This window comes from Chiloscyllium plagiosum, unplaced genomic scaffold (assembly GCF_037043375.1).
Source record: "Chiloscyllium plagiosum isolate Xiang-an unplaced genomic scaffold, Cpla_swu_hap1 HiC_scaffold_20, whole genome shotgun sequence".
NCBI classification, from domain to species: Eukaryota; Metazoa; Chordata; class Chondrichthyes; order Orectolobiformes; family Hemiscylliidae; genus Chiloscyllium; species Chiloscyllium plagiosum.
The window spans coordinates 45,414,753-45,428,083 of NW_028270158.1; the positions used below are offsets into that span (position 1 = coordinate 45,414,753).

The 13,331-nt window shown below is 36.9% G+C and overlaps 1 protein-coding gene across 2 annotated transcripts in view; it reads right to left on the reverse strand.

Annotated features, from left to right (window-relative positions):
- Positions 1-203: 203 nt before the first annotated feature.
- Positions 204-13,331, reverse strand: part of baiap2l1a (BAR/IMD domain containing adaptor protein 2 like 1a) — a 155,782-nt gene continuing 142,654 nt past the window's right edge. For both annotated transcript variants that reach the window (XM_043711357.2, XM_087997907.1), the window contains exons 13-14: positions 10,954-10,994; positions 204-7,570 (exon numbers count right to left, since the gene is read on the reverse strand). In XM_043711357.2, coding sequence (XP_043567292.2) covers positions 7,498-7,570; positions 10,954-10,994 — 114 coding nt within the window. In that variant the 3' untranslated portion in view covers positions 204-7,497. The remainder of the gene's footprint in view (positions 7,571-10,953; positions 10,995-13,331) is intronic.

Below are 13,331 nucleotides of genomic sequence, written 5' to 3' on the forward strand. Positions count from 1 at the left end.
AATCTCCTGTCAACTTTAAATAGATCAATTGATTTTAGGGCATGACAGTAAATTGGTTTGATGCATGGTTATATGCCTATTATTAAAAGATACTTTTCATTTATTTTAAGCTATAGTGACTTGGGTATATATGGGATAGGCACCAGGAACAATGGGGAAATTTCATTTTCTTTCATTAACATTAGCAGACAGAACAAAATCTCTTTTTAAGTAAAAGTCAGACTTTATGGTTATAAAAAAAACAAACATTTCTCCTGTACATTTACACCAAATCATTTTACTTTGTTTTGCTGTTATCAGCAAGTTGTAAAGTACATAACAGAAGAGTTAAATTATAAAACATTAATTTTCCCAGTGAAAGGCTTATAGAAGAAAGTTTAAATTAATAACAATTCCAAGTAGTCCTGAAAGCACTTTAATACAGAAGGACATCTAAGCGAATAAAAACTGAAATTATGATCAATTATTGCACTTTAAGACCTTTACTACATTTACAGTACATTCTTCAGTTTTAGGCCACTTCAAACTATACAAATTTGATAAATCTTGTAAATCGTATAATCTATCAACCTTGAGTGTTTACCAAGTTAGAAAGATTTCAGATCAAATGAATTTTCTGTCAGCTGACCATGGCGGAAATTGATTTGGACAGGAGGAATGGTCTTCAAGCATTTCTTGTATAAATTCAGACTCCAAAAATGAATGAATCACCCGATGAAATATCAGGCCATCTTAGAAGAAAAAGTGCATTTTCTAGTTTTATTCAGCGAAAAAAATGTAATCAGGTAGTTGCAGAACCTCATTGATAGCAGTCATGGAGTCATGTCCTACAGTGAAAACAGCCTGCAACTAGTGACAGGACCATGCAGAGAGTTTTGGGATTTACTGTACATCAGTCGATAAAGCTACTTTTTTAAAAAAAAGTATCATTTTCCATCCATTAAATGGATATGGCATTCCGTAGGTACAGGGTCAATTTTTAATCTAGTATTAGGTGAGGTGTCAAACCATTATTCCACCTGATCCCATAGGTTTCCTGTCTGGCAAGTTACTTTGATGTTCGCCCTCATTCATCATTTCAACTCATCTGTCTTGTGCTGAAAAAAGCATCTTATTCTTGAGGTTCTCAAAAAAAGAAACATCTTAATTTTATTCCCATTGTTCCAGAGGTAGCAGTCAGTTCAGATAATCAAATGCAAACACTACCAAGTGGCAGTTAACGATGAACAGGATTGACAAACTACTTTCTTTAATACTTCAGAGCAGAGCCATTATTTGGTATCTTGCAAGTAGTGTGGCTGTGAAAGATTTCTGATCATAAATACACCTATTCCATACACTCCTTTCTTTAAACACTCATATGTATAAAAGATCAAATTTAACATATTAACAACTAGGCAAGAATACACAAAGTCAAAAACTGTACCAGTGTGCAAGATTGCTAAAACATTTTAACAGTAATGTGATCTCACTATACATTAGTTGCACAGTTGTTAAAACTCATTCTACCTGTTTAGATACAAGAATATTTACTTATATAAGCATTATATATTTAACAGTTTTAAGTATTGAGTTTGGAGGAAAATGAAAAATTGGATCTCGAAATAACAGAGGACTTTTCCAAGTTTTACCTTCAAATCGATGTACTCTGTAGAAATAAATATGTTGTGTTTTTGAGAGTTGGAATTAGTTTTAATGACATTGCAGAAAATTAGTATTTAAAAGATTAGTCCAGAGTTTAGTCTCCCATCACTGACCAGCCCAACATGAATTGGTAAAGTTTCAATTATTAAATCTTTTGAATATTCCTGTACAATTTAAATAAAATTGATGGGTTTTCAGGCTATGAACTGTTACCTGATGTCAGGTTTTAATTGCCTTGTATTAAGGCTTTCTGAAAATGTAAACTTGACATCATTTCTAGTTTCTCTTATAATGCAATACCACCGGTTGCTGAGATTATCATTGTTTGCAATGAAGTTCCATTAACAGCGGTATTCAGAGCAAGGCCAAGAGAGCAGTCTATGGTGATCAGTGCAAAATCAGTGTTACAGTATCCCTAGAGTCAAGAGTTAAACAGCATTGAAACAGACCCTTCAGTCCAACTCTGTCCATGCCGGCCAGATATCCTAATCTAAGGAGTCCCATTTGCCAACTTGCATTTTACTGAAGCTTCCAACACTAAGTTTTATCCTGGCCATTAATGCATCTATATGGACTTCAGGAAGGCGTTCAACAAGGTTCCCCATGGGAGACTGGTTAGCAAGGTTAGAACTCATGGAATATAGGGAGAACTAGCCATTTGGATATAGAACTGGCTCAAAGGTGGGTGGCGGTGGAGGGTTGTTTTTCAGACTGGAGGCCTGTGACCAGTGGAGTGCCACAAGGATCGGTGCTGGGTCCTCTACCTTTTGTCATTTATATAAATGATTTGGATGTGAGCATAAGAGGTACAGTTAGTAAGTTTGCAGATGACACCAACATTGGAGGTGTAGTGGATAGTGAAGAATGTTACCTCAGATTACAACAGGATCTTGACCAGATGGGCCAATGGGCTGAGAAGTGGCAGATGGAGTTGAATTCAGATAAATGTGAGGTGTTGCATTATGGGAAAGCAAATCTTAGCAGGAGTTATACACTTACTGGTAAGGTCCTAGGGAGTGTTGCAGAAGAAAGAGACCTTGGAGTGCAGGTTCATTGCTCCTTGAAAGTGGAGTTGCAGGTAGATAGGATAGTGAAGGTGGCGTTTGGCATGCTTTCCTTTATTGGTCAGAGTACTGAGTACAGGAGTTGGGAGGTCATGTTGCAGCTGTACAGGACATTGATTAGGCCACTGTTGGAATATTGCGTGCAATTCTGGTCTCCTTCCTATCGGAAAGATGTTGTGAAACTTGAAAGGGTTCAGAAAAGATTTACAAGGATGTTGCCAGGGTTGGAGGATTTGAGCTATAGGGAGAGACTGAACAGGCTGGGGCTGATGGGTCTGTTTCCATGCTGTACATCTCTATGACTCTAATAGTTACATATACTACAAATCATCATAGCTACAATCAGCAACTGGACCCCAATCTTATATGTCTTCAATAAACACAATTTAAAGTTAAGGTGCTTAGTGGATCCAACCTTCAAATTTCCATCAGAAATATAGGGATAATTTAATTGCAGTTTTTTCATTTACCTGTGACTGCAATTTGTTGGCCAGGCAAAAGAAAATATTCATGTTAGGTGGCTGAATTATTTTTCTATCATGGTTGGATTATGATGGGTATTTCAGTCATCCTATCACTTACCCTGCTGAAAACATGAAACTTTTTTCACTTAGTATCTTTCATGACCTAATGACGACCTGAAGTGTATTTTTCAGGCAGGCAAAGCAGCTAATTTGTACCTGGTGAAGTTCCAGTGATGAACAATCAATCAGTTAATTTATTTTAAATTGTGTTGGTAAATCCATAATGCTATTAAACTACTGCTTTTAGATTCCCACGAAGTATAGAAAAAGAAAAGTGCTTTCCATATCATTTAAAAATATACGTTATACAATTAATACCAGAGTTGCTTTCAGGTGTCAAATCTCTGCATCACCTTCAGAATTACTCAAACATAGTTTCTAGGCACCAGGAAAGTGAAGCCCTTTAACACAGATACTAATGATATTTTAGAGGCTTGACAGAACACTGAAAAATTTAGGATAACATACATCAACTAAACATTGTGCTTGGAATGGCAGATGCTGTAAATATTTGTATAAGTTTCCATAGTGGTATTCACACTATTTGTATTTGCAAACTTCAGTTCAATTTTGCTGATGGGCAACAAAAATGTTTAGTTACAGAACTCCAAACTTCAGTTTAGTGTTAAACCAAAATTCTCTTTAATAGCCTAAATGTCTTCAGTAAATTCCTGCTGAGTATTTAAAATATCATTAGGTTTATAATGCCATTTCATGAACTTTGCAATATTATCAGTTTGAAAAAGATGATAAAGTTTTGACAAATCTGTTCACTTGAATTGTGAAACACTAAACAGTACATATATTACCATGTTTGGGAAGACAAGAGAGTACTTTTAGCTGTTTAATACCAGGTTACGGACCTGGTTCTTAGCCTTGTCCAGGGTGTTGGTAGTAAATAAGTAAAACACAAGTATATTGTTCAACATTAAACCATATTGCCTAATTGAGTTCCTTGCTATGGAATATTTGTAGCAAATATTTTCTCATGACAACACTGCATTGGATACATTTTACACATCCTTTGCTGGATTATGGGTGACTGTGAATTACTAATGCGACGTCTATTAAGAGGAAATCTTTACTTCTACATGAGCTCACTAGTGAAAAGATACACAAAGTTTACATCAGAGTGGTGCTGGAAAAGCACAGCGGGTCAGACAGCATCCGAGGAGCAGGAAAATCGACGTTTCGGGCAAAAGCCCTTCTTGCTCCTCGGATGCTGCCTGACCTGCTGTGCTTTTCCAGCACCACTCTGATGTAAACTCTGGTTTCCAGCATCTGCAGTCTTTACTTTTGCCTAAAAGATACACAAATTCCAGCTTTGTCTCTACAGTATTGTAGAACTAAGGAACTGAGCTGCATCTCTTCATTTTAAACACATTTTGAGTATTAAGCAAACACTTCAGTTATTTTAGTTAGCTATTTAGTCTATTTTAGCTGTGAGTTCTGTGCTAGATTTCACTATTTTAAAACAGCAGATCACAGACAGTAGACAGGAATGATACTCTAAGGTAAAAGTCCTCAGACAGTAATGATATTTTCACAATGGTCTGATTGATAATTTAGGAATAAAACCGATATTTAGTGTGGAAGCAACAAGTATAGACAGTATTAGTCCAGCCATCTCAAAAGCAAAAGGAATATAAAATGATAGCATGGAAATATGTTGAAAAGTATCAAGGGCCCATACAAATGCCAGTTTCAAAATGGAGCTAGACATTGTTCTTGGGTCTGAGTTTAACCTTTGGATTAGATACTTAAAGTAGAATTAGATGTATGTGCAGGTGGTGACAACTGTTAGACTTAACATTCAGTCACAGTGGAGCAACAATCATTGAATACACATTTGAATAATAGGGTACATCTGATGAAGCTGTAGTGGGAATTGAGTGTGCTCTAGTCCTCAGATAGACTCAAATGCTGTGTATGTGTGTTTTTGGAAGGGACTAGGGGAAGATAAGAGAAACAAATGCAGATTGTAGGGATAAAGGCCTATAATAAATGACACCTGCAAGGGGACCACAAATGGGACTTCACGCCTGAAGAAACATCAATGGAGACGAGTCCTTTCAGAAAGTAGGATCAATTCTAAAATAATACAGAAAAGGAAAATCTGAAAAGCTACTGCAAGGTAAGAGAATATGGCACAGGCTCAAGCTGACAAAAGGCAAATTTAAGGCTGATTTGTCACGCACTTGGAACAAATGTTCCAGAGAAGTGATGTAAATTTTAAGGTTCTTTGCTGTGGAAAATAGCATTCCCCATCTTACTAACCTTGCATAGTGTTTGTGCATATTAAGACTCATTTCTAATCTCTACACTATATATTTCCAGTCTTCAATTGTGAGATCAACAGTAGACAAATTCTATTTTGATTGCTCTACATTTTATATTTGCATTTTGGCCCACACACAGTTTCTGATTGTATTCATTATCTCATTTTATGTACACTTTTAAAGATAATGAAAGTATGGTCACCTGTAGCAGCCTGTTACATTTTAGGCATCACATCGTGTAACCACCAAAGCAAAATACTTCAATAAGTAACAAGTGAAATGGCAAACACCTGCAAAATGTTTGAGAGAACAAGCGTTGACTTCCAATGCCTCTATTCCATGCAAAAGTGCACATATCCCTATACCCTTAAACTGAGTTCATAAACTGCAGTAAAGCAAGGTAAATGAATACAAATTCACAATTATTGCTTAATCGTTGAAGTGTTGCAATTGATTGAAATACTGTTTCTTTACTTTTGGTTCCAGGCAATGATCAGACTTCCTAATTGGGTATCTTGTAGTTTGTTACATAGATCTTAATCTGACTATAATTGGGAAAAGTTGCAAGTGTACAAATTAAGAACAAAACACACACACACACACACAAACATTGCTTTAAAAGGTAGCACTTTTTACAAATAAAAAGAAAATTTATACAGTACAAACCAATTAATATGTTGATTTTTCTTCAGATCAATAAAGCTTTGGCCGATGCATTTAAAATGTGTCACAAGTGGATCTAATCCGGTTTGGTTTTAGGAAAAAATAAATTTGGTTGGGCTGCTACTGTAAGATATGCATATACATGTAGCATATTCAAAAATGAAAATCAGAAAATGTTGGAAATGCAAAGCAGACTCATCAGCATTAGTGAAAAAGGTTGCGTTAATCTTTTGTCTGGCATAGGGACTGCTGACAGTTCTATATCCAAAACGTTAACCTCAGTCAAAACGGTTAATGTTTTTGATGTGGATCTTTGTCCATGTCCTTTTCCACTTTGCTGATATGGATGGGCCTGCCAATATTTTCTGTTCTTATTTTATATTTGCATCTTCTCAATTGTTAAATTTAAATAGCAGAAAAAAGGAGTGAGAAATCTCGAATTCTAGAATTTGACTGAAAATGAGTCATGTAGCCCCACCAGCTTTAAATATCTCTAGCTGGGTATAAATAAAAGATTTTGGAGGAAAAACAATAGAAAAGTAGTTTGCAGAAGGAGCAATGATTAGAAAATAAAATTAAGTGTGTACACATATCCATCCCTGAGAGAAGAATTGAATGGGTACAGTGAGTTGACACGTATGACTATGGCTTGCATTCCTGATATTAAAACAAAATCTATTCTAGCATATTACTGTTTCAAATGCACATGCCAATGAGCTAGAGGCTTGTTCCTTCAAGATCACCAGTCATAGCATGCATCCTTTTAAAGAAGCAAGCTCTGGATTTTTCAGATACAAAGCTATTGACCTGACACACACCATAGATATTGCCTGACCTGCTTTTTTCCAACAGATTATGTTTTTATAATCTCCAGAGTCCTACCTCCTATATTCAATAAAATAATGACCAATGCATTCAGATTTTCCCCCAAAAACAATTGCTTTGGTTAAATATTAAGCATCAAAGTGAATGAATTTCTGACTAAACTGTAGAGCACAAGCATCAGGATCTTGGAAGATAACAGCTTTTTCAAACAATGAATGTGCTCTAACAAAAAGTTGTTCCTATATCCCCTATAATATTAAGATTCACTGTAAATGCTGTACTCTTTCAACTGTAAGATCTTTTGTCCCACCACCATTTATACAAGAGCATTTCTGTAGTGATTAATTTGGATATTAGCATAAATAATATATTAATGAATATAAACTATCAAGAGCAGTTTGTACAAAAGGTATGATTGCTTATATAGTATTAATTTAAAATGGCATCTGTTGGTTTCAACTGCATGACTGATTGAGGATTACTTTTACAACTTGTGCACTAAATAACTGGTGCCGATCTGTCATTTGTTATTGTTGGTCGGAGCTTTACTGTAGCAAAAGGATTTCCTCCACTGAAACAGGAAAAAGAAATCAAAAAATTAAAAAGATGAACATATTACTAAAATAACTTAGACAATATTTCATCACAATAACAAAGGAATCCATCATGCAAACATTATTCTTCTAGTTTTACCACACAAGGTTGTGGGTAGGAGTAGGGTTATAATATAAAATATTATACAAAAATTAGAAACAAAACATACAAAAATCATTTGCAAAATGCAAAATTTCTGCACGCACAATGCACCTGGACCTTTAAGATTATTTTGTTCTGTGTGCAATCTTGACAATTTCTTTAATCTGCATAAAAGTAATTGCATTCTTGAAAAAGAATTTCAAAGAAGAACTTATTTTTAAGTTGTGTAACTCTGGGATAGATAAATAGTGAGGGATTTAGAGATGAAGGAATTCTTACTGTATCCAGGAAAGCTTTTAAAAGCCTGCATTTGGAAAGTCCTACAAGAGGGAGGCCAACAATGAAACCAGTCAAGTGGGACAGCATTTCAGTGGTAGTGACCATAACTCAGTAAGGTTTAAAGTAATCACGGAAAAGGACAAAGATGGACTAGATATAAGGGTTCTGGACAGGGGAAAGGCAGATTTTAATATGATAACATGGCCAAAGTGGACAGGGAGCAGCTACTTGTAGCAAAATCTACATCAGAACAGTGGGAGATTTTCAAAAAGGAAATCGCTAAAATTCCGGGCCAACATATTCCCGTAAAGGTGAAAAGTTGGGTCAACAAATTCTGAAAACTCGGCGTGTCAAGGAATGCTCAGGATTGGACAAGGTGGAAAAGGGAAGCTTATAACAATCAGAGGACTCAAACATCTGAAACCCTAGGAAGTGCAAAGAAAATACTGAGGGTTACTTAAAAATATATAATTAGAACAGTAAAGGGTGGGGTGGGAATGAAAAAGTAACTAATGGGTAAAATAAAGGATTGTTGGGTTCAGAAAAGATTTACAAGGATGTTGCTAGGGTTGGAGGATTTGAGCTATAGGGAGAGGCTGAACAGGCTGGGGCTGTTTTCTCTGGAGCGTTGGAGGCTGAGGGGTGACCTTATAGAGGTTTACAAAACCATGAGGGGCATGGATAGGGTAAATAGGCAAAGTCTTTTCCCTGGGGTCAGGGAGTCCAGAACTAGAGGGCATAGGTTTAGGGTGAGAGGAGAAAGATATAACAGAGACCTACGGGGGAACTTTTTCACACAGATGGTGGTACGTGTATGAAATGAGCTGCCAGAGGAAGTGGTGGAGGCTGGTACAATTGCAACATTTAAGAGGCATTTGGATGGGTATATGAATAAGAAGGGTTTGGAGGGATATGGGCCGGGTGCTGGCAGGTGGGACTAGATTGGGTTGGGATATCTGGTCGGCATGGATGGGTTGGACCGAAGGGTCTGTTTCCCTGTTGTACATCTCTAGGACTCGTTGAGATTAGAACCTATGGAGAGTGAAGTAGCAAATCTTGTATGGAGTCAGAGGACATAGGTGAGGTTGTAAGTGAATACATCTGTATTCGCTTAGGGTGACGAAGGGATAAGGGACAGAAAGACTGATATATTTTAGAAGAATTTATGAATAGCAGCATTAGTAGATTTGGTGGTCTTAAAATTGGATAGAATAAAGCCCAGGTGAGATTTATCTCAGGCTGCTGTTGGAGGAGATTGTGGAAGGCAAGGAGAGGGATCATAGGAGCCTTGACATTAAATTTCAAATCCTCTGGAAATAGGAGGTGCCAGAGAACTGAAGGACGGCTAAAGTAATTACATTATTCAAGGAGCGTGCTCAGAATGAACCAGGGAACTATATACCAGTGAATTTAACATCAGTGATAGGGAAACAATTGGAATAAAAACTTGATGGATAGAATTAATCTCCACTGGTTGAGACTGGGGTCAAGACAGTAAAAGCTGATGAGGTCCAGGGCATTTTGGCAAATGGGATCCAAAACTGGCTTAATGGGAGGAGGCAGAGATGATGGTCAGAAGTTGTTTTAGTGAATGGAAACTTGTGTCCACTGGCATTCCACAGGGTTCAGTACTTGATTCCTCGCTATTTGCAGTAGACATTAATGATCTAGACACGAACATAGTTGGTTTGATCGAGAAGCCTCTTTATGTGTGATATAACTCGACTCCATGTAATTTTTTTTTAGATTAAGTCATATTTGTGAATCAAATAAAAATGTTTGACGGAGTGTACATTGCTGGCAAGGACAGTGTGAGCAGTTTCCTTCAACTGCTGCAGTCTGTGTGGTGTAGATACGCAGAGTACGTTACAGAGATCCAGAATTTTGATTGTGAATAATGAAGAACAGTTAATAAACAGAATAATAAATCAAGATGTTGCACAACTTGGAGGGAAACATGAAAATGATGGTGTTTCCACATGCATTGTTCTAGGGCAGTGCTTGATAAAATGTTACCCATTCCAAGGATTGAGAATTGCATGATTTCCATCCATCCATCCATGCCATCTAAGTGTGGAGAGCCTGGAGAGTTGTGGGTTCATGAGGGGAAAAGGGGATGCTGGTGAGCCATGAGAGTGACGAGAAAGGGGTTAGGAACAGGAATCAGTTTTAAAGATCAGTTAGATCACTCACCATTCAAACAAATGCAAGGATTCAAAGGCGGCCTGCTGTTGCAAAGGCGGATTGAAGCAAAAGGACCCTCACTTTGGGAAGCACTTTGGCAGGCATGGCAGAAGCAGGAAAATAATTTTGGGTTGGGGTGGGCAGGATGTGAATTATTTCTAAGTATTAACATCACTATTTCCAAGAAAAGTAATAAACAGTTCAAAAAAACCTTAAAATTCCATCAACTTCTGACTAGCATGAAATAATAAAAAATTTTATTTACATGAACATGGATGAATTTTTAAAGCCAGATTACAGTAATGAAATGAGATTTTAAAAAATGAAACTAGGCTTTTCATTGAAATATGATTTCAGGTATAGAATTCCTTTGAGTCTGGGTTGAGACAACTGTCAAAGTTTGTACAGATACCTTAGATCTTCCACATAGACTTATTTTCAGCCATCCAGCATTATGATTAAAGAGGTATTCATGTCTTGAACTGTTCCATCCTAAAAACATGAACACCAGCTCCTGATCAAGCAGAGAGCTCATGCGGTGCAAGGTAACATATAGCAGCATTGAGCAATTACTATACTGCAGATGCTGGAAATCTGAAATATAACAAAGTGTTCAAAATATTCAGCATGACAGGTAGTATCTGTGAAAAGTAACAGAGTCAAAATTACAAGTTAGGACAAAATTGAAAAAAATTGAAACATCGACTCTGTTTCTCTCCATAGATGTTGCCTGACCTGCTGAGTATTTCTATCATTTTCTAGGAACAATAATTGTTGCGATAACATATCCCTTACCTAAGGAAAGGTGGTTTCATGATGCCATTTGGCTCCGAACTCTGTAAAAAGGAAATGGAAGTTTGATGCTGCATGTCTATGACAAAAGGAATGCTTCAAGTTTACAATCCATGACAATTGGCAACTGCTGTTGTGGCAATAAAAACTGTAAAGAACTTGCGTTTACAACCTGGAATATCACAAAATGCTTCACAGACAAGTGTAAGCACTGTTGGAAAATTGGGAATTTTAAATGTTGACAACACATGAACAATAACTAGAATTTCCAGCTGTAACTACTCTAATGTTAAGTAAACAGAATTATCTCCTGAAATATAAATTAAAAATAGAAATGCCTGGTGTTTGTGTATCTAGCTTAATCATATATGCACTAGGATTCCATCATGTAACCCTTACAACTGATTTCTTATTTGGATTCAAATAAAGGGCAATATTTTCAATCATTCAATAGTTCAACATTCTGATCTACCTAAGTTATAACATACTACCATCACTTAAGTGTTACCACTGGCAGGGAGTGTCTATTCAACCAACCTTGAAAAAAACAAATAATTGGAAGAGATAACTAGTGAAATATTTTTTATTTTATTAGTCAACTAAGTTTGTTTGTTTGTATGGGAGGCATGGTGGCTCAGTGGTTAGCATTACTGCCTCTCAGTGCCAGGGACCCGGGTTCAATTCCTGCCTCAGGCAACTGTCTGTGTGGCACATTCTCCCTGTGTCTGCGTGGGTTTCCTCCGGGTGCTCCGGTTTCCTCCCACAGTCCAAAGATCTGCAGGTCAGGTGAACTGGCCATGCTAAATTGCCCGTAGTGTTAGGTGCACTAGTCAGGAGTAAATGCAGAGGAATGGGTTTGGGTGGCTCTTCAGAGGGATGGTGTGGACTTGTTGGGCCAAATAGCCCATTTCCACACTGTAGGTAATCTAATCTAATCCATTTTTAAAAAATACTTACAAGAATCATAATTGAAATATTTGATTATTTAGTTGCTAAAATATCATTATGGCTTTTGGATAAAAATTACAGAAACTGACTGCTTAGGGACTAGAATTATAAGTAACTTCAACCAGAAAAGATAATGATGGTTCAGTTTCCTCAAAGTCAGCAGATCCAGTGATAGCAATGGTATATGCTGTACAAAGGCAAAACAGAACCATTTTTGACACCAAATTATAAAATATCATTTCATTTTATTTGAATGGATAAGAAAATAAAGTACTTGTTTTTGTGAAAATAGATCAAATTCACTCCTGTACTGCATGCTCTGCTTAGAAAATATAGACAAACTACTGCTTCAGATCGGTTGCTCACCTCTTACAGTACAGATTTTAATCACAGGAGGGCAGTATTTAACTGGAGAGGCATGATGCAAATCATTTCTGGAACAAGCTGCAACAAATCTTCAGATTTTAAAATCTGCTTTATACAGCAGCTTCAATAAGTTTTAAACAAACAATTCGATGTTCCAAACAGTCGCCTCTTCACCATAGACATTAAATCTGTTGACATCTCCATCCCCTATCAGGGCAGTGAGAGCTCTGAATCTTTCTAGAATGTCAGTCCAAACAACCTTCATCCATCATTACCTTCCTCCACCTGGCTGAACTTTTTTTTTTCTTTATCAAACAGCTACTCCTTTAATTCAATTTACTTCCTCCAAATAAAGTGCCATTATTTGGATCCACACATATCTTAGCCACTTCTGCCTTTTTCTGGGATGTGTGGAGCATTCCCCTTTTTAGGATATACTCAGGTCCTCTCCCACGACACTTTGTCATATTTTGATAATTAGAATTCCTCCTTTCACCACAGATTGGAAATTTTAATTAACAGTTTCCATCTTATCCCTTTCTTTCAGTTGCATGCGCAGCACCAACATTTTATCTACTTCAGTCTTCATTTCTGGGATAGGTCATCAAGGACATGTTGCTAAGAAAGAGATACATTTTGTTGAAGATTTTCTTCTTTCATCAAGACAATTCACAAGAATACTCACGAAGCCAAAAACAATGTACATACTGTACAAGAGGAGAGTGCTGATTGGTTGGCAAGTGGACTTCGATTGGTAGAGACTCTGGCATGGTGAATGCAACTACTAATGATAATTGATAGTTAATGGCTGGACTAATTTTTAGAAGCTTCCCACAACCAAAGTTAAACAGACTTATCTATCATTGCTGGGATTATCCTTACAACCTTTCTTGATCAAGGCTGTAATGTTTGAAATTCTTCAGTCTACTGGCACCTTCTGAGTCCAGGGATGAAGACAGTTTATGACTAGCGCCTCCAAAATTTCTACCCTGGCTTCCTTCAAAAGCCTTGTACATATCTCATCTGGTCCTGGTGCATTGTCACTTTTGAGAACCAACAGTCTATTA